We start from the raw sequence: 20899 nt of genomic DNA on the forward strand, positions 1-20899 counted from the left end.
CTAAATAGCCAAAGCAATACTCAGGAAAAAGAACAAAACTGGAGGCATCACACTACCTGAATTTAAAGTATACTACGTTGTACCAAAATAGCTTGGTAGTGGCATAAAAACTGACACATAGACCAATGGAACAAAATAGAGAAACTAGAAACAGCCACTGATCTTTGACAGAGGCAACAAAAACATTCTTTGGGAAATACAGTCTCTTTAATAAATAGTGGTGGGAAAACTGAATTTCCATATGCAAAAGAATAAAACTAGACCTCTCTCATCATATTAAAAAATCAACTCAAAATGAATTAAAAACATAAATGGTTTAAGACCCCAAATTTTGAAACTACTAGAGGACAACAGAGGGGAAATATTTCAGGACATTCATCTAGGCAAAGATTTTTATGGAGAAGGCCTTAATAGCTCAGGCAACAAAAGCAAAAACAGACAAATGAGATTATATCAAACTAAACAGCTTTTATACAGCAAAGTAAACAATGAATAGAGTAAACAATCAGTAGAAAAATATTTTCAAGTATTAATCCAACAAGGAATTAATAGCCAGAATATACAAGAAACTGAAACAACTCAGTCAATAAACAAGTACCTTGATTAAAAATCAGCGAATGAGCTGAATAAACATTTCTCAAAAGAAGAATATAAATGGCCAATAGGTATATTTTTAAAAAGTGCTCACCATCACTTATCATCAGGGAAATACAAATCAAAACCACAATAAAATATCACCTCATTCCAATTAGCATGGCTATCAACAAAAAGACAAAATACAACAAATGTTGGCAAGAATGTGGAGAAAGAAGGACCCTGATACACTCTGGTGGGAATGTAAATTAGTAAAGCCATTTTGGAAAGCTATATGGAGTTTCATCAAAAACTACAAGCAGAACTACCATATGATCCAGCACTCCCAGTACTGGCTATTTATGAAAAATAAAGGAAATCAGTATGTCAAAAAGATCTCTGAACTGAACCATGAACTGAAGCATGTTTATTGCAGTACTATTCACAATAGTCCTAGATATGAATCAAGTTAAAATTTCATCAATAAATGAATGGAAAAATGTGGTATATATATACAATGGAATACTAAGCCATAAAAAAGAATGAAATCCTGTTATTTGTAGTGTTATGGATGAGTTTGGAGAAAATGATGTTAAGTGAAATAATCCAGACACAGAAAGACAAATATCATATAGTCTCACTCATATGTGGAAGTTTAAAAAGTTGAGTTTATAGAAGTAGAGGGTACTAGAATAGTGGTTACTAGGAGTTTGAACAGATGGGATAGATAGAAATTGTCAGAGACTGGCTAATGGGACACAAAATTACATCTAGATAGGAGGAATAAATTCTATCATTCTATAGTACTTAGGGGGAGTAGAACAGAATTTACTACAATTTATTGTTTATTTTCAAATAGAAGAGTGGATTTGGAATATTCTCAACACAAAGGAACGATAAATGTTTAAGGTGATGAATATGCTAATTGCCCTGATTTTATCATTACACACTGTAAAAATGTATAAAAATATCACTGTAATCATAAATATGTACAATTATGTCAATTAAAAATAATAAAAGAAAAAGATTATGAAAATATGAAAAACATAATCTATCTTTACTTTCTATTTTCTTTTCCAACTTTCAAGGAGTAGAAATGTATTTAAAATATTTTCACATATTTATGAAGATAGGAAATAATCTTTTTATTCCCTTCTTTAGGTAGGACTCCACCATTTCACTTAAAAACAAAGAAATTGTATTTGCATCATGAAAAGAGGACAATTGGATTTTCCAAATATTTATTAATTGGGAATCAATTTAATATGTAGAAAAATATAATCTTTTTAGTGTGTATGTATAAAATGATTTAAATGTATATTTCTATAAACACTTTATGCTAAAAATGTTTACAAATTCTAACATAAAAGCTTCCTACATAAAATTACTAAAAGTAGGTTATGGGTTAAGTGTTTACAAAGAGAATTTCTAAACTCAATGATTTTTAAGCACCATCTCTCTGCTGTTTGATATTAATTTTATAGAGTTTGTCTTTAAGGAAATTTTAAGTCTGCTTCCACTCAGAACCAAGTCAATCATATACAGGATTATTGAATTCTACCATATAATAGACATTTTTCTGACTTTTGTTTGAACCTTCAGATACGAGTTGCCAATAGTCTTAAGCTGTTACATGACATGCTACCACATTTCTAGGCTACGTTTCTTTCCTTTGAACTCTGCCTCAAAATTAGGCATGTCTTTGTATTAACATTTTAATTTCATATCTGAGTCTGATACTGTGAATCGCATCAAAAATGAACCACCACACATTACATGCATCACTACACGAAGTACTAGTAGATTGTGTTCACTGCCATTTGTGTGTATGCTGGTGGGTGGGTGCTCATATATTAATCAAGAAAATGCTTTCTTTTTTAAAAAACTCCACTGATTATTTTTTCTGGCTGTTCTGTTTACCCTAAAAGTTGACATGCAGAACAGGTGCAAAACTGTAACATCAGCCATTTTCAAAGGGCATGGCAGCAGTTAAGAAGATTGAGTTTCTTACACTTTATGTCTTGTGATGTTTGTTGGTTTTTAAGCTACTGAGCTACTTTATCTGAAAACATGTCTTGTTCTATTTTCACCTTAGCCAGTGAATTCAAGTTTGCGTTATTGTTCCTTTAACATATAATTGGTATTTTATTCTCCATGAAATAAAGGGAATGATTCGTGTGCTAGAAAAAAATTATAAATATAATAAATCAACTTAATTCTTAACAGAAATGGAGAGAGAACGATGTTTCTTTCCTCCCTACCTCCCAAATCCATTGTACCATTCTGTCCTTTTTTACTCCATGTCTCTGCCTTTTTCAGCCTTGTGTTTGGTAGTTTACTAAAGCATTCTAGTTTTGATTTGGTTAAATTTATTCCTTTGTAATCAGACCTCGGAGTATCCTGTCCGCATTTCAATAAAGACCTCACAGCAATTCAATTCTATACACAAGTATTGACTGAATATTCCTACAAACTAGACCTTGCAGTATGATAGAAAACCTTGTCCCTGTCTTGAATAAGCAGACAGTCCAGTTAGAATAATGAGTCAAATCCCTAGTGCATGCAAGAAAGTTAGTCAGAGATATGAAAATGGAGAGATCCTACTGACTCAAATTGCAGGATACTTCTAAAAGGCAGGGTGTTGAATTTCCATAGCAAAGTGTGCAGAACTGGATAGGAAGAGAGAAGTAGAGATAGCTGAAAGCGTCCTTTAGGCAGGGAGGCATACAAGAGCAGTCATGGAGGAACAGATTCCTGTGGCGTGTTCTGGGGATGATGTCACTGACTAAGGTAGAGACAGGGAGCAGTGGGAAATAAGGTTGAATGGTTTCCGTAGGGGTGTGAGTAGGAAGATGCATCAATTCTAACCAAGACCAGTAGTTTAATTAGGCATTGAAATCTGCTGCAAATCATATGTTGGAGGCATCATAGCTAAATTAAGGTAATTTTTCTATAATCTATTGTTTTACCCATGCCTCTTTTTATTATCATTAACACAAAGAACTGAGTATGTTAGGAAAAAGGGAGTTCATCACATTTTCACATTTGTTTCATATTTGAAAAATGAAAGTAATATGAATGCATTTAACAAATATAGAAGTGACACAAAAAAGTTATGCTTTTTAAAGAGTTGTTTGTTTAATAAGGTTTTAACAGCTAAAATAAAGACATTTCTTATAAAACATGATCATTCAAACCTAGTGAAAATTTAATTTGTTGTTTTAAATAGGTTTTGGTAAAGTGATGGAAACATGTTGGATTAATGGCAAAATCTATATTTAAAAGATGAAAAGTGAATTATGTTGCCATGATTTTTATCATAATTTCCAAAAACAGAAAAAAAATAAGCAAATGAATTTAACCAAATAAATACCAGTAATTTTTTACTGTTCTCTTCATATAAGAGTACAGAGATAGAGGTGCTTGAAGAGTTTGGCTTCTCATTTCAGATCTTGCTGTGGAATCAGAGTCAATCCTATTTCTCAGTTCTACAGGAACTGACTAAGACACATTCAAATAACTGAATAAGATCTTATTGCATAATTCAATTTCTATATTCTCAGTAAAAATTTGAAAGTGAGAGATCACAAGAACAGAAATCAGTAGATAAATCTTCTTGTATCTATTCTAGTTCTTCTGCTAGTTTATTGTTTTGCATTGCTTTTTTGGTTCATTTATATACAAAGAATGAGTCTAATGAAGATAAAGAGCTGGTGTTACAAAATAATACTCATGACTAGAGAAAAACATTAAGTATTATAAATGCTATTTGGGAAAAATATTTTCCGAAATTTGGCATGGATATTTTTATTTTCCATTTAACCAGCAGACTGGTTTGAGATAACACGTTAAAGATGGGCCTGCTTAATAAAATTATATATATTATTTGAAATAATTCACTATCAAAATACTGGAGCTCAGCAGGATACCATGGCTGCATTAACCCAATGTTCTTTTATGTTGAAGGGTGACTGTCATCTCATGGGCTTATTTTCTTTTACCTTGAGAAATCTGTTGTGATATTGATGGCCTATACCGATGTGATTTTTTAAAAAGATAATTGTTTTTGCTACCCATACTTACTTGACTTGCAAATATTCAGAATTTTGTTTCTAAAAGTCAGGAGCCCAGCAAAATGAAAGATGATGTGATGTTTCTTACCCAACATATGAAGCAGATGTGTGATGCACCTCTCTAAATCTCCTGCCATGCCCTCATTTGGGCCTTAACTGGTACTTGGAGAGACACAGTGCAGGCAGCTATGCTTATAAAGATTACTCTTGCCATATGTTTCACAGGCAGATCTCCATTAACCAGGGGCTGCTAGTACTCCGAGATCCACTTTTCTTGCTCGGCATAGTGATGTGACCAAAACAGGTTGCAATAATCCATCTCTTCAGATATCAATAGTTTCATAGATTCTTATTTTATTTCAAGGTCATAAGTAATGTTTGGAGATGCAGTTGAATCATGAATTATTTCTTCATTGAATTCAGAGAAATACACAATTAAGTATTTCGAATCTTTTAAAATTTGTTTTGTCATATTAAAAATGTATAGGAGATTTGGTAAGTTAATATTACCAAAAGTTAAATAAAAGACATAAAAGAAGTTATGTTGTCTTTTAAGATAATAATTCTAGTTAAGACACCTGTGTTCATAATATAGTGTTCTCTGCAAAAATGAGATATGGCATGTTGACTAAAACCCTTAAAGGTAGAATTCAAAAACTGAGCCATTAAGAACTAAGGAAATCCTAACCTTAACTTCATTGCAAATTAGACCTGTCAACAAAATTATCAGGATAGCAATTTTAGAGATTATTTCTAGGTACTGATTACAGTACTTCTCTTGTAGTGAATGAAATTCTGCCCTCTCAATCAAATATTTGCCCTAAGTTCTACTTCAGGATGTTTGTATTTGGTCAACTAAAAAGATGAAGTCAAGCATTCATTTTCAATGGGACTTGAGAGTAGTATGCAATTAGAGGATTTGGAAATAGTTATGTACCTAATAAAAATTAAGGAAATCATTTACTACCAGATGAAAGACAGTATAAATGTTTCATTCTTATTTTGTCTTCCCATAAATGCATATGTCTTAGCTCTATGGGATGACATATGCAAGTTTTACTCATTGACTTTCCCCTTTCAGGTAAATAAACAGATTGCTTTTTCTATCTGAAAATCAGTGTTACATGTGTTATGAAAGAAGTTCCTATGAAAAAAGAACCAACCAAAGAGGCCTCCTCTGGGTGATTTTCTTCCATAATTTCAGTAACGACAAAAGTGTCACACTACATACCTATGCCTAGAACTAGCTATGCAGCATATCAAAGAAGTGCTATGCCACAGAACAGAGCACAGAATTTTGCATATAGTAGTCATTCCATAAATAGTTAAAATAAACTATGCAAATCTTTGCATTGCCTCTACTTGACTAAAATGAGTTTCATTATCATACAGACTTAACCATAGGTAATAACAGCAAAGTCACTGCTATACTGGATATTCATTTCTTCTTCAATAGATTTCCACTTTACCTATTTGCCTATTTAAAATTTTGAGTTATCTAACAACCTGATAATCATATAATAAATATCACCAAAGATTGCTTTCTAAATGCACTTTGGGGGATAATTCATTGTCTTATAATGAGAAAATATCAAAACTTTGTTTGAAGACAAAAATACTACCATGTGGAACAAATAGTCCACTTGGAATTTTTATTGTCATTTAATGCCTTATGCTTTATAGGTGCAAATTCATTCTGAAGCAATGCTTGTGGAACTTTTAATATACAGTTTCAATTCTGAATAGTTGACATTGAAATAGTTCAGCTGTATTACAGTCTTCCCTCACAGGAGAAAAGCATTGCTTAAAGACAGGCCACCCACAAAATTTTGCAGAATTGAAAGATAATCTCCCAATTGTTTCAGTCTTATCAGATTTTGCTTATGAACGCCCTAACTTTGTAGCTATAAAGAAGGTATAAGATACATATGTGTGTGTGTGTACATGCACATCCAGTGTCACACTCAAGTGAACAGAATATGTTTAAGTTTACATTTCAATGTATATGGGTGTTTTCTTAAAAATATGAAAGGTTGAAATACTGGATCAATGAATCCTGATAAATGATACAGTGTTAAATACAAATTTCATGTTCAAAACTAAAAGATCAAAAAAGTCTTCTGCCATTGTCCATGTTTTATCTGTTTTTTAAACCGTAGGGGAAACTATATACTCTCAGGGAAAAAAATGAAGCTTTATTGCGAGAGAAATGAATGTAAGAAATAGCACTTTAAGTAGCGAAGAGATGTGAAGCATTGCAACTTCATAGCCTGCTAAGGAGCAACAGCTGTACCTAATTTCAACTTGACTTGCTTCAGATCTCATATTCATATAGGTATTTAATGATCCAAACATAATGGTCCTATATAGAATAATTACTTATATGAAGGAGCAAACGTATTCGCGTTCCTTTTTAAATGATCCTTCAAGAGAAAAACTGCACTGGATCTTTGAACAATGAATAGTCCCATTCACCAGTCCAAATGTTTGGGGTTAAATAGCTTATCTTTTGAGAGAGAATAGTAGTGCTGGGGTTACTTCTTCTTGACAGACTCTTTTTGTCTACCCTCTTCCCAGGACAGCCAGGACAATGACAAAAGGTAGAATGCCAAGCCAATCATTAAGTCATAGTGGTAGATAGTTACAAGAAATATCAGAAACAAAAGGAAATAAGGTATTTTAGACTTGGTATATTTTGAAAACAAAGATTCGTTGCTTTGAGCTTGACTTTCCTCAGCAGGAAGACTAGTAGAAGCAGAGCTCTCAGATTCTTTTTCACTTGAAGAGCATAGTGATTGCCCGGAGCTTACTAATCCTTTATTTTCATGCCTTGCTTCTTCCATATTCTCAAGAGGTTCGCTGATTAAAATCATTGGCCCTAGAGATTTTTCCACACTACACTCTTCTGATTGGAAAGTCTGGCCTATGCATCTTTCTTTTCTACTACCTGACGTCACTATTCCTGAACTTTTGGAAACCTCTTCAGGTTTAGACTCAGGATAAGGGTGCTTCTCAATATCCTGGATTTCTCTTGTTGAATTACAAATACTTTCTGATTTCGTAGAAATAGGTTGGCTAGCCATGGTAGTAATTGCATTCTCTATAGCAATTGCCTGCTCATTAGTTGACACCAAAATTTCAGTATGTTTGGAAAAAGGAGAGCTATTCCAAGGAGCTCTATTGGTGTCTGAGTTAAAAGCAGAATGCACAGTGGCATCCAAGTCTGTTTTCTTTGATAATTCTTGAACTTGCCTATGATCTCTGTTTTCTGAAAATATCATTTTGTCTGTTGGTAACATTCCCAACTGTAAATCCAGTTTTGAAGTTGCTTTTTGATATTCTGTAATGACCCGTGAGGATTCTTCCACGGATGTTATATTTTCAGTGCCACATTTCTCCTTGTCATGTGTCTTTCTAGGATTGTACGTAGACATGGTTTCTTCCTTCTCCATTTCATCTACATGTACATTACAAATACCTAAATGTGATTCCTTTTCAAAATCATTGTCATAGATTACACCTACTGTATCTCGTTGACAAAGGGTATAATGTGAATAATCATTTCTCCCTTCATGTGGATCAAACGCTGTTTCCTTTACCTCGATGGGCCTGTCACTTCGTGCTGTCTCTTGAGGTAGCTTAGCAATTACTGCTTTTTCTCTAGCAGACATGCTTTCTGGAGTACTTTCTGATGTTGTCTTAATTATATAGGCTGTACCTGCTTCTGCTTTCTCAGTAATACCATGATCAGCTAGAGAAGACAGTTCACAGCACATTGTTTCTTGGCAGGTAAACAATTCTTCCGTAGTAGCTTTCAAACTCCTCGTATTATCTCTTTTTTCGCACGTGTCTTCACAATCTGTTTGTTCTTTGATATGCTCTGTTAGATCTTTGATATGCTCTGTTATGTTTGTCTTATTCTCTCTTGCTTTTCCCTGACTTTCCAGAACATTCCAACTTTGTTTATGCCGTGTACTATTATCTTTATCTTCAGAATCAATCCCACCTGATTTTTCTTCAACTTGAAACAGATAATCATTCTTCAAAACATTTCCAGTTCTTGGTGAACAAACTTGACCAGTTATCCCTTCTGAAGCACTGCCTTCATTGGTCAAATGATGATGCTCTGGGGTTAACACAGCTTCTTCCCAACTTACATTTGTCCTTGGTGAATGAGACATGTCTGCTGTGATTGCCCGGGTGGGGATTGTGGTATCTTCGCTCAGCAGAGCAGTCAGGTCTCTGTTACTAGCTCCAATCCCTTCCACACTTATTTTAGGGTTGTCCATCTTCCTTTCTTGGTCATGTAAGATTGTTTGGAAATTTTTTCTTTGTTTTTCATTAACACCTAAATATATGCTTTGTTCTTCATCATCCTTACCTTTGCCATAATCTTCCTTAGAAGATCCTTCTTCTGTTGATTTGTCGAGATGTGCAGATATATCTGAATGGAAATCTCTTCTTAAACACCCCCAATCTTTTGTTTCAATTTTTTTAGCTCCTCCTTCATGCTTTTTATTAAGGTTTCCTGTCATTAGTTGATCTGAAGAGGGGCAAGGTATTTGCATTGTGCCATTGCCACGGGCTGGATTAGCATTATCATCCAGGACTTCTTTGCTGCCAGTGTGTAATTGCACTAGTTCATCACTACTAGTATCTCCCAATGATGGCCTGATTTCTCCCATATTTGAAGTAATTTCCTCTAAAGGTTGATGTGTACAGTCATTTCCTGAGGAATATTTTTCATTGCAGTAAAAATCTCCCTTTATGGAGCTTTCTGCCGATGAACTTGGAGACAGAGACCTTTGGAACAAGTCAGTGCACATTTCACCATGGATTTGCTTCTTCTCTAAACCCTCTGCTTTATTTGGAAAATTGACTGGATCTGTTGAAAATGTATTCCTTTCATCTCTGGAAGCAGTACTTCTGTTTCTTATTAAGTGTTGATTTATCTTATGGGATAAAAACAACAAAGAAATAATGACCATAAGATCATTTTGAATATGCAGTGAATTAGATAGGTTTTATTAACTCGGCTTGTAATTATCTGGTAGATTTCTTTGACTGATTTCATTTGTGGATTTCATATAAACTCTGGAAGCCAGATGTTTTGGGGAGATCCTTGTAGGCTATGACTGGGGAATGAGATTAGTAAGAAAGGGGGCCCAAATTAGTCATTCTCCTTCCCAGCTTCCAAATATCACATTGTATTATTCAACTATTCTTGCTTGTCATTGCACTTTCTCCTCACTTAGGCTATACACATTGATAGCTCCATGCTAATCAATTAGAGAGCAGCTTCCTGGGTGCCCCTTGCTGCATTTACACTTGCTGTAGGTGCCCCCATTACAGTTTCTCTTATTAATATGTTTTCTGCAAAGCCTCTGCAAACTATTAATAGCAAAACGTCACTCAAAGAAAAGTGAGGGAGTTAATGTCTCTGCAAATTCTGTTTTAATGACCCTCTGCCAACTGGTACTCAAATGTATTTGAGCTCTTCAGTGATGCCAACTGTCAGGATTTAACAGTGAGATGCCTGTTTTTTTTTTCTCCTCCTCATAACTGACATTTGCATGATCTCAATAATTATATGCAAATCTTACGTTTTCCCCTTCTTCTCACATAAGGCTCATGTTACTTGTCAACTGCACAGCTGTCTTGTAAGCCAATGCCTGTGGGTTCCGCAGATTTGGTTGTATTTCCATCTATTATAGAGCTTCATTGTTTTATGCATTAACGTCAGCATGGAGCAAATTAGCATCTAAATTACAGCTCCCTGTTCATTTATTGGATGTACAATCTCAGTAACTTCTAAACAAACTTTTATATTTGAGCCTGCTCATTGTAATGAGATGTATTGGTGAAGTATGTGATTTTTCAGGACCCTTTCATTATATTCTGTGGTTTGAAAAAAATGGCGATGTTAACTTTCAGCTGGTGAGAATTCTCACAATGGGTGACAACTTTGTAGTTTCTTAAAGTTGGAGCAAAGTAAATTGCATACTTTAGTGATGCAGCTCCCATATCACTATAGAAAAGGTGGAATATGTGGGGAAATAGATGAGCTCTATTTCTTTCCTGTTTCAGCACTGACACTTGAAGAGGCAAATGTCATTTTAATCTTAGGTGATTATGAATCCATGTATTCCAATGATATGAGGTCCATCCAAATACAGTAAAGGGTAAATTGCATTATGTGACTCATTTACTCCTATTTCTTCCTTTGTGATAAAAGTGCTATCTAAACCATCCCCCTAAAAAATTCCAAATAGATTGAATGCTCACCAAGTATGAAATTTATAACAAATTTAATACTAAATTGTATAGTACTGAATTTGTTTCCTGTTTTAAAATTATGGCACAGGCTATTTTCTTTTTACTTGGTAATTTAATACTCTACAATGATATAGAACTTGGAGATTCTCACAAGGATGGAATTTTTAAAAATGCTGTTACATGTGAGAATCATAGACTTATAGAGTTGGACAGGACACTAACAATCCTCTAGTCCAGCCCTCTCATTTTATAGACGAATTTGTGCTAAGTATACACTTGTCACAAAGATTAGAAATGCACATCAGGATAGTGCTACCTCTCCTGTAATTCCTACAAACTATTACTCAGAGCCGCTGGTAAATAGATAAGAAATGAATGTCATTAATTTACCACTGCAGAGACCAGAAGCAACATACAGAAATCAAAGTGCCTTGTTGATCAAACTAGAGATGCAAGGACAGAATAGGCTGTGCTTTCACATTTGCAAATTATATTAGTTGAAGCTATTGAAAGACAGGCATTGCAGCATCTTTGAAGCAGAAATGGATTCATCTTCTCTAATACCGTGGCAACCAGAACACTTACCATCAACTCTAATTCTTTTTCATTATGTTCATCATGTTCCCTGTTTACATCTTTTACATTTTGATTACTGGCTTCCAAATCTTCCTTGTCCTCATGAGAACAAACGATTGCCGGGATAGAGGTATCTGAAAAGTTAATATAATTGTGCCTATGTAAGATTGTTTTAATTGTAGACTTTAACAAAAGGGACAAATTTGGTTTTAAAATTAATGAAGAATATTACCTGTATTCTTTGGATTCTCAAAGTTATTTTCTTCTGATGTTACTGATGATTCTTCTTTACTGTTAAATTTAAAAGAAAATGTTATATGTTTTTCTGGGACTGCATCTTCTAAGTATTTTTATTCAGGGGGAAATTCAATCAGTAACAAGCCAAATAAACATTATATAACTTTCTTATTTTCCTATATTACTTGGCATTTTTTTTTTAATAAAAATGATCTTTTTGGAATGACGTAATACTAAGTATTGGTTGTAGAAAAATTTAAAAATAATTCAAACATGCCATATTTCTAAACAGAGTATGTTTCTCATATTAAAACTTATATAACCAAAGTAAAAATACATGTAAATGTAGATTATTCTATCTTCAATGGATTTCATCTTTTCAAATGAGAATGTTTTTCTCATGGCTTAATGATAACATTTTATGAACTGAAAGTCCATTTGTGGTCACAGAAATTGCTAACATTTCAATTAATTTTTTGTGTTCCAGTTTACTCAAAATTCTTCCAGTTGGACTAACATTAACTCTCTGTCCAGAAAAGCAAAAAAGAAAAAAAAAAAAAAAAAAAAAAAACCACCAAAAGTAAAAGTAAGAAAGAAACAAGTGAAAAAAACTGAAAGGCAGCTAAACTTATACTCAGTTAAAAGACTTTATATATGTACTGCCACAGGCCAATTTTATAAGCAAGACTTTGGATCATTTATATGCAAGCATACACTTTCCTTCTTTAAAATGATTTGGGTTACATTTCCTTTTCTAGCACACCCTGCATACTGATTATAAAAGACAAAACCTTTTTCTTTCAAATGTAATCTATTTGTAGTTGTATTTGTGGAGTCATTAGAATTTAGATTTGTCCATGAAACTCAGTAGGAAAAATGTTGGTAAAAAAAAGCCCACTTTGTGTATAGTTGTCACAAGTCAATTTATAAGAAATATTTGGCCCAGTATACACATTTTCTTGTACTGTCTCAACTGAATTTCCTTATGGTGACTGTTCTCAACCACTTTTCTGTAACAAAAGAAATCTGGAAAGTTGGCAATGGCTGATGAATTTGTGTAATAAGAGTCTAGCCTTCATTGCATGAGCAGTTCTGATCCAAATCCCAGGAAGGCCAATTTTATATTCACAAATCATGAGAAATTGAAAATTCTTCCATCCTGACCATGCAAGAAGATAATTCAGTTTTATATATTTTTATGATTCATAATTTTACTTTACTAAAAACATTCAGTATCTTTAGTGGGCCCACTTATAGAACATAATGCTTCCATATAAATATAATCTTATTAGAAAAATATACTGTTTGCATAATTGATACTGACTTAATTTATAAACCCATATTGCTTAATGAGGTCAAAAACTATGCCAAAGTTTATTTTTATGAAATCCAACAGCAGGCTGACACATCTTTCCTTCTCCATGTATATAATGTTTATGTGCTTAAAAATATATAAACCATTAAATAGCATTTATTTATTCCTTCTTCATCTCTCTTCCCATAAAAATACTGAAAGTATTATTTGTAGAAGAAAAATAGTCAAGGATTGTTGGTTTTACCTAATCAAAATGCTATCTATCACTTCTCTAATTCAATTCTCTAAAACAGTTTAATTCTTAAAAAAATGATCGAGTCAAAAGGACAGGAGCCTGCTTTAACTTATTTGGTGATAAAATAAGTATTCAAGTATGTATTCTTATGTTAGTGTCTTAAAATGCAAATATAGAAATACAGGAGAAAAACTTCAAATTCAGGGACAAGTACAAAGAAAAGTAGAAATAAATGCAATTTAAATATCATATCGAATATTTATAAACAAAAACAGAAAATGTGTAACATTTCTATGGGGAAAGTAATACAATTATATCAAAGAGTGTTAAAGAAGATCCTCAAAAATTTGATCAACATACCATGTTCATAGATAGAAAATATTATGAAGATGTCAATTCTCTCACAAATTGATCTACAAATTTTATACTAATCAAAACATCAAAACATTTTTTATAGAATTTGAAAATATTATTCTAAAAAGAAAAATAAAGGGCAAGTGATAGCTAAAATGTTTCTGAGAAATAGCAGGGAGGAGGAATTTTATCAGATTAAGTATTTTTAATGAAGATTTATTTATTAAGGTAGTGTTATATTGGTAGAGTAAGACAAACTAATAAGACAACATTGAGAGCTTAGAACCTTGGTATATGACAAATGGTATATCCAGAACCTTGGTAAATGACAAACATACTATGTCAGACAATAGGAAATATGGTACTTTTCAGTAAGTTGAGACAGAGAAAATGGCTACCAGTTGGATTTAGATCTTAAATGTCAAAAACCTTGAAATTCTTAGTTGAAAATATATGTGAATATCTTCTGGACCTAACAGTAGGAAATATTTTCTTAAGAAAGAAGAAAAAAAAAAGATTTAAAAAATTGGTCAGTTTAACTGTAGTAAAATTTAAAATGTTTATTAAGAGACTATGCAGTAAAAATTAAGTTACAAAGTTGGAGAAGATGCTTTCATTACACAAAATCAACAAAAATAAGCATCAAGAATACATAATGAACTCCTACAAATCAACAAGAAAGCACAAACAATTCACTGTGTGTAGGGGGGCAAGGGTGCAGACATATCAGAGAAGAGGAAACACATGGTCAATAAGTACATAATGGGACGGTCAGCATTGTTAGAGAATAAATGAAATCAAGACTGCAAAGAGTTATAATTTTATGCTCATTTAATTCATTAAAAATTAAAAATATATTAATACCAAGAGTTGAAGATGACTGAAGCTGTAGGCTTTTTAAAATTTTTTTTTGAGACAACATTTTCCTCCGTCATCCAGACTAGAGTCCAGTGACGCAATCTTAGCTCACTACAACTTCACCTCCCAGGTTCTTGTGCCTCAGCCTCCCAAGTAGCTGGGATTACAGGCACAGGCACGTGACACCACATCCTAATTTGTATTTTAGTAGAGATGAGATTTCACCATGTTGCCCAGGCTAGCCTTGAACTACTAAGCTCAGGCAATCCACCTGCCTCAGCCTCCCAAAGTGCTAGGATTACAGGCATGAGCCACCACACCTGACCCCCCAGGCTTTCTTATACATTGCTTATGGGAGAATAAATAGGTACAACCACTTTGAAAAACAATTTGACTGACATTATCTTCAAAATTCAACATTTATATAAATGATGACCACTACTTCCACTCCCAGGTGTATACCCAAGAGAAACTCTTGCATATATTACCTGAGATATCTAAAGGAATGCTCATGGTGTCATTGTTAGCTGTATAAGTCTTGAACCAACCCAAATCAACAGAATAGATACAAAACTATTAATATCACAAAAAGGAGTATGATACAGCACTCAAAATTAACACACCACAGAGACAAACAATATGGATAAATCTTAGCAATATAATTTTAAATGAACGATTCCATTCCAAAGTACAGCAGAGAACTTTTTTTTTTTTTTTTTTTTGGAGACGGAGTCTCGCTCTGTCGCGGCCTAGGCTGGAGTGCAGTGGCCGGATCTCAGCTCATTGCAAGCTCCGCCTCCCGGGTTCACGCCATTCTCCGGCCTCAGCCTCCCGAGTAGCTGGGACTACAGGCGCCCGCCACCTCGCCTGGCTAGTTTTTTGCATTTTTTAGTAGAGACGGGGTTTCACCGTGTTATCCAGGATGGTCTTGATCTCCTGACCTCGTGATCCACCCGTCTCGGCCTCCCAAAGTGCTGGGATTACAGACTTGAGCCACCGCGCCCGGCCAGGACATTCTTTTTATTAAGCTAAAAGCTACCTATATATGTAAATAAAATTACTTGTCCCTTGCTGTATACAGTTATAATATAAATTATACAGTTATAGCTATATATGCCTATATATAATATTTAATATATTTATATAAATTACAGAGTTATATATAGTTAAATATAACTTTATAATATATATGGCAAGGGACAAGTAATTTTATTTACATATGTGTAGTTTTAGCTTAATAAGAATGTCCTCTGTTATAATACTTTGGAACTGTTCATTTAATATTATATTGATAAGATTTATCCATACTGTTGTATGTCTCTATGGTTTGTTATATATTATAAATTATATTTATATAGCAAGTGATAAGTAATTTTATAATAAACAATTACACTAAAAATAACTTGATTTTTATGATATTATGGCTATATCAGGTGGTGATATGGTTTGACTGTGTCCCCACCCAAATCTCATCTTGAATTGTAACTCCCACAATTCCCATGTGTCTTGGGAAGAACCCAGAGAGAGGTGACTGAATTAAGGCGGTGGGTCTTTTCTGCACCATTCTCATGATAGTAAATGAGTCTCATGAGATCTGATGTTTTTAAAAACAGGAATTTCCCTGCACAAGCTCTCTCTTTGCCCACTGCCACCTATGTAAGATGTGACTTGCTCCTCCTTGCCTTCTGCCATGATTGTGAGGTCTCACCAGTCGTGTGGAACTGTGAATCCATTAAACCTCTTTCTTTTGTAAATTATAGTATGAAAACAGACTAATACAGGTGGGTCAAATTAGGGGGAAGGAATCAGGAAATGAGAATTCAGTCACTCTTTTGGGTGGTTGTTTTGCAGGTGCTTATTAATAATTTGAAATATCTAAATAGTTCAATTCTAGTTTCAAATAATTTATGAGGATAGATGGATTACTCTCTGGCCCACATTAGAGGATGTCTATTAATAAAATGCCACTCTGAAATTCAAAGTGCTAGTCATATGACTAATTACATCTAAAGAGTTGAATTCAAGAGCTTTAGAACATTTGAGAAAAAAGACAAAGAACTTGATGGTTGATGATGATAGGGCCCAGAACCATGAAAATTGTGACATGAAGAAAGTATACTTTTGAATATCTCTCATTTCCCCTTTATGTTCCTTGAGTTCTTTTTGGTAAAGGAGAGTTTCGTATTTTTCTGTATTCACAGTGGCTAACAGTGCCTGAAACATAATAGTGACATAATAAATGCTGTTGAGTCAATAACTGCACAGCATCCTTTCCATCCTCGCTTCTACTCTTTACCTTTTGCCAACATTACTGTGACAGTGTGCTTCTCTTATTTCCTCGTCTAATTTCAGAAAATAATCTAATATTTTAAAATATGTACATTTTTATCTTCTAAGACTTAAAGTATTACCCCTCAGAGTTCAGGACAATGTTTTCAATTATGGAGTCAATAATGAGTCAAGATTTAAACATAATTTTAAAATTATTATAATTTTAGAAATTAAAAAGTAAAAAATTAATTAATGGAACAATACTTTGTTTCCACTCTACCTTAAATTATATAATATAGTCATCTATATTATTTAATCATGGTCTCTATTTTTCTAATAGATATTTTAAAATAATCCACGTGTCATGAATTATAACAAACACTGAGAAATTGAAAATAAATATGCCCTAGTTTCTTATCTCAAGGAATCTATAATGTGAAGATGGAAATAGACATATCAACAGGTAATTATAATTACTATAAGTGATAAGTACTATAATAAACAATGGTATATGATATTCTCTTAGAAATAAGGAGAAAGGACAGAAGTTATCAGGAGACTGTTAGAGGAATCAGGAAGTTTATCTCAAAGTTACTAACATTCTGATTTAGGTTTTAGGGATGACTAGAAGTTTCCCAATTAGAGAAGAATACAGTCATTGTAGGCAGAGGGAACAACAGGTGGCCAAAGACAAGACTAAAAAAGCACAAAAGGGCCAGGTGTGGTGGCTCACACCTGTAATCACAGCACTTTGGGAGGACGAGGAGGGCGGATTATGAGGGTCAGGAGTTTGAGACCAGCCTGGTCAACATAATGAAACCTCATCTCTACTAAAGACACAAAAAATTAGCCCAGGCGTGGTGGTGGGTACCTGTAATCCCAACTACTTGGGAGGCTGAGGCAGGAGTATGCCAGGAGGTGGTGCTTGGAGCTTGTTGTGAGCTGAGATCACGCCACTGCACTCCACACTCCAGCCTGGGAGACAGAGCGAGACTCCATCTCAAAAAAAAAAAAAAAAAAAAAGCACAAAAGAAAAAGTCACATCTAGAAACAATGAGATATTCAAAGGGCTGGACTCTGTTTGGGGAAAGAATGCCAAGGGGTAGAATGAGAGTTAGTTCAAGCCAGATTGTAAAGGGCTTAGCATAGCAGGCAAAATGAGGTTGAATTACTTAGGTACTTTTTAACCAGTGGCATGGGGGGTTAGGGCTAAACAGGAGAGAGACGTGGTCACATTTACATTTACCAACCTATTTCTGGAGGTAATGTACAGGAGAAACTGGATGGGATGAGCCACAATGGAGCAGAAAGACTAATCAGAGGCTCCTGAAACATTTTCAGGCACAAAATAAGGGCGAAGGGTACTATTAATGAAGAAAGAGAAAAAGAACCAAATGTGAGTTTTAATTTTTGATGTAGCATTAATATGATTTGATCAATATGCTGTACATAGATGTTTTTTAAAGCCCTTTTCTACCCAACCTTGGTCGCATTCATCAGAATTAGAAATCTACATTGTTGCCCCTTCTAAGACCTAGGCCAAGACGGTTAACTGAGGGATCCTGCACTACAGGTCAGCAAGGTCTTGAATTAGTCTGCAGATTGGTTTTGATGTTTTATGTGCTGGGTGACTTGCTTCCCAGGAGTTCATGTGGACACCTTTTTCAGGGTTCCTCCCTAATCTCTGGTACACATGTCTAGATGGTAAACCAGCAAGTTATTTCTAGGTTTTTGATTTTTATTCCAGTCGTTCACTGAGGAAAATAAAATGTTTTCTCATTCACACTAGTCACCTGGGTGACTAACATTCTAAGGAGTTCTTACCAACCTTTAGAATGCCCCCTTGGGCATTCTACTGGAGGAATTTCTAAGGAACTAGAAATCAAGTTCACAGAGGAACTTTAAATTTTAATCTCGGGCTTGGGAGCAAGATGGCCGAATAGGAACAGCTCCAGTCTCCAACTCCCAGCGCGAGCGACACAGAAGACCCGTGATTTCTGCATTTTCAACTGAGGTACTGGGTTCATCTCACTGGGGAGTGCCGGAGGATCAGTGCTGGTCAGCTGCTGCAGCCCGACCAGCGAGAGCTGAAGCAGGGCGAGGCATTGCCTCACCTGGGAAGCGCAAGGGGGAAGGGAATCCCTTTTCCTAGCCAGGGGAACTGAGACACACAACACCTGGAAAATCGGGTAACTCCCACCCCAATACTGCGCTTTAAGCAAACAGGCACACCAGGAGATCATATCCCACACCTGGCCGGGAGGGTCCCACACCCACGGAGCCTCCCTCATTGCTAGCACAGCAGTCTGTGATCTACCGGCAAGGCAGCAGCGAGGCTGGGGGAGGGGCGCCCGCCATTGCTGAGGCTTAAGTAGGTAAACAAAGCTGCTGGGAAGCTCAAACTGGGTGGAGCTCACAGCAGCTCAAGGAAACCTGCCTGTCTCTGTAGACTCCACCTCTGGGGACAGGGCACAGTAAACTAAACAAACGCAGCAGACACCTCTGCAGACGCAAACGACTCTGTCTGACAGCTTTGAAGAGAGCAGTGGATCTCCCAGCACGGAGGTTGAGATCTGAGAAGGGACAGACTCCCTGCTCAAGTGGGTCCCTGACCCCTGAGTAGCCTAACTGGGAGACATCCCCCACTAGGGGCAGTCTGACACCCCACACCTCACAGGGTGGAGTACACCCCTGAGAGGAAGCTTCCAAAGCAAGAATCAGACAGGTACACTCGCTGTTCAGAAATATTCTATCTTCTGCAGCCTCTGCTGCTGATACCCAGGCAAACAGGGTCTGGAGTGGACCTCAAGCAATCTCCAACAGACCTACAGCTGAGGGTCCTGACTGTTAGAAGGAAAACTATCAAACAGGAAGGACACCTACACCAAAACCCCATCAGTACATCACCATCATCAAAGACCAGAGGCAGATAAAACCACAAAGATGGGGAAAAAGCAGGGCAGAAAAGCTGGAAATTCAAAAAATAAGAGCGCATCTCCCCCGGCAAAGGAGCGCAGCTCATCACCAGCAACGGATCAAAGCTGGACGGAGAATGACTTTGACGAGATGAGAGAAGAAGGCTTCAGTCCATCAAATTTCTCAGAGCTAAAGGAGGAATTACATACCCAGCGCAAAGAAACTAAAAATCTTGAAAAAAAAGTGGAAGAATTGATGGCTAGAGTAATTAATGCAGAGAAGGTCCTAAATGAAATGAAAGAGATGAAAACCATGACACGAGAAATACGTGACAAATGCACAAGCTTCAGTAACCGACTCACTCGATCAACTGGAAGAAAGAGTATCTGCGATTGAGGATCAAATGAATGAAATGAAGCGAGAAGAGAAACCAAAAGAACAAAGAAGAAAAAGAAATGAACAAAGCCTGCAAGAAGTATGGGATTATGTAAAAAGACCAAATCTACGTCTGATTGGGGTGCCTGAAAGTGAGGGGGAAGATGGAACCAAGTTGGAAAACACTCTTCAGGATATCATCCAGGAGAACTTCCCCAACCTAGTAGGGCAGGCCAACATTCAAATCCAGGAAATACAGAGAACGCCACAAAGATACTCCTCGAGAAGAGCAACTCCAAGACACATAATTGCCAGATTCACCAAAGTTGAAATGAAGGAAAAAATCTTAAGGGCAGCCAGAGAGAAAGGTCGGGTTACCCACAAAGGGAAGCCCATCAGACTAACAGCAGATCTCTCGGCAGAAACTCTCCAAGCCAGAAGAGAGTGGGGGCCAATATTCAACATTCTTAAAGAAAAGAATTTTAAACCCAGAATTTCATATCCAGCCAAACTAAGTTTCATAAGTGAAGGAGAAATAAAATCCTTTACAGATAAGCAAATGCTTAGAGATTTTGTCACCACTAGGCCTGCCTTACAAGAGACCCTGAAGGAAGCACTCAACATGGAAAGGAACAACCGGTACCAGCCATTGCAAAAACATGCCAAAATGTAAAGACCATCGAGGCTAGGAAGAAACTGCATCAACTAACGAGCAAAATAACCAGTTAATATCATAATGGCAGGATCAAGTTCACACATAACAATCTTAACCTTAAATGTAAATGGACTAAATGCTCCAATTAAATTTTAATCTCAGTTGTTTAGAAGCCCTGTTACCTT

At 35.5% G+C, this 20899-nt stretch overlaps 1 protein-coding gene across 1 annotated transcript in view; it reads right to left on the reverse strand.

Moving 5' to 3' along the window:
* Positions 1–3689: 3689 nt before the first annotated feature.
* Positions 3690–20899, reverse strand: part of PPP1R3A (protein phosphatase 1 regulatory subunit 3A) — a 42389-nt gene continuing 25179 nt past the window's right edge. Inside the window, exons 2-4 of the mRNA XM_001100958.5 lie at positions 11731–11789; positions 11508–11632; positions 3690–9598 (exon numbers count right to left, since the gene is read on the reverse strand). Of these exons, the coding sequence (XP_001100958.4) occupies positions 7181–9598; positions 11508–11632; positions 11731–11789 (2602 nt within the window). The 3' untranslated portion in view covers positions 3690–7180. The remainder of the gene's footprint in view (positions 9599–11507; positions 11633–11730; positions 11790–20899) is intronic.

This window comes from Macaca mulatta, chromosome 3 (assembly GCF_049350105.2).
Source record: "Macaca mulatta isolate MMU2019108-1 chromosome 3, T2T-MMU8v2.0, whole genome shotgun sequence".
Taxonomy (NCBI): domain Eukaryota; kingdom Metazoa; phylum Chordata; class Mammalia; order Primates; family Cercopithecidae; genus Macaca; species Macaca mulatta.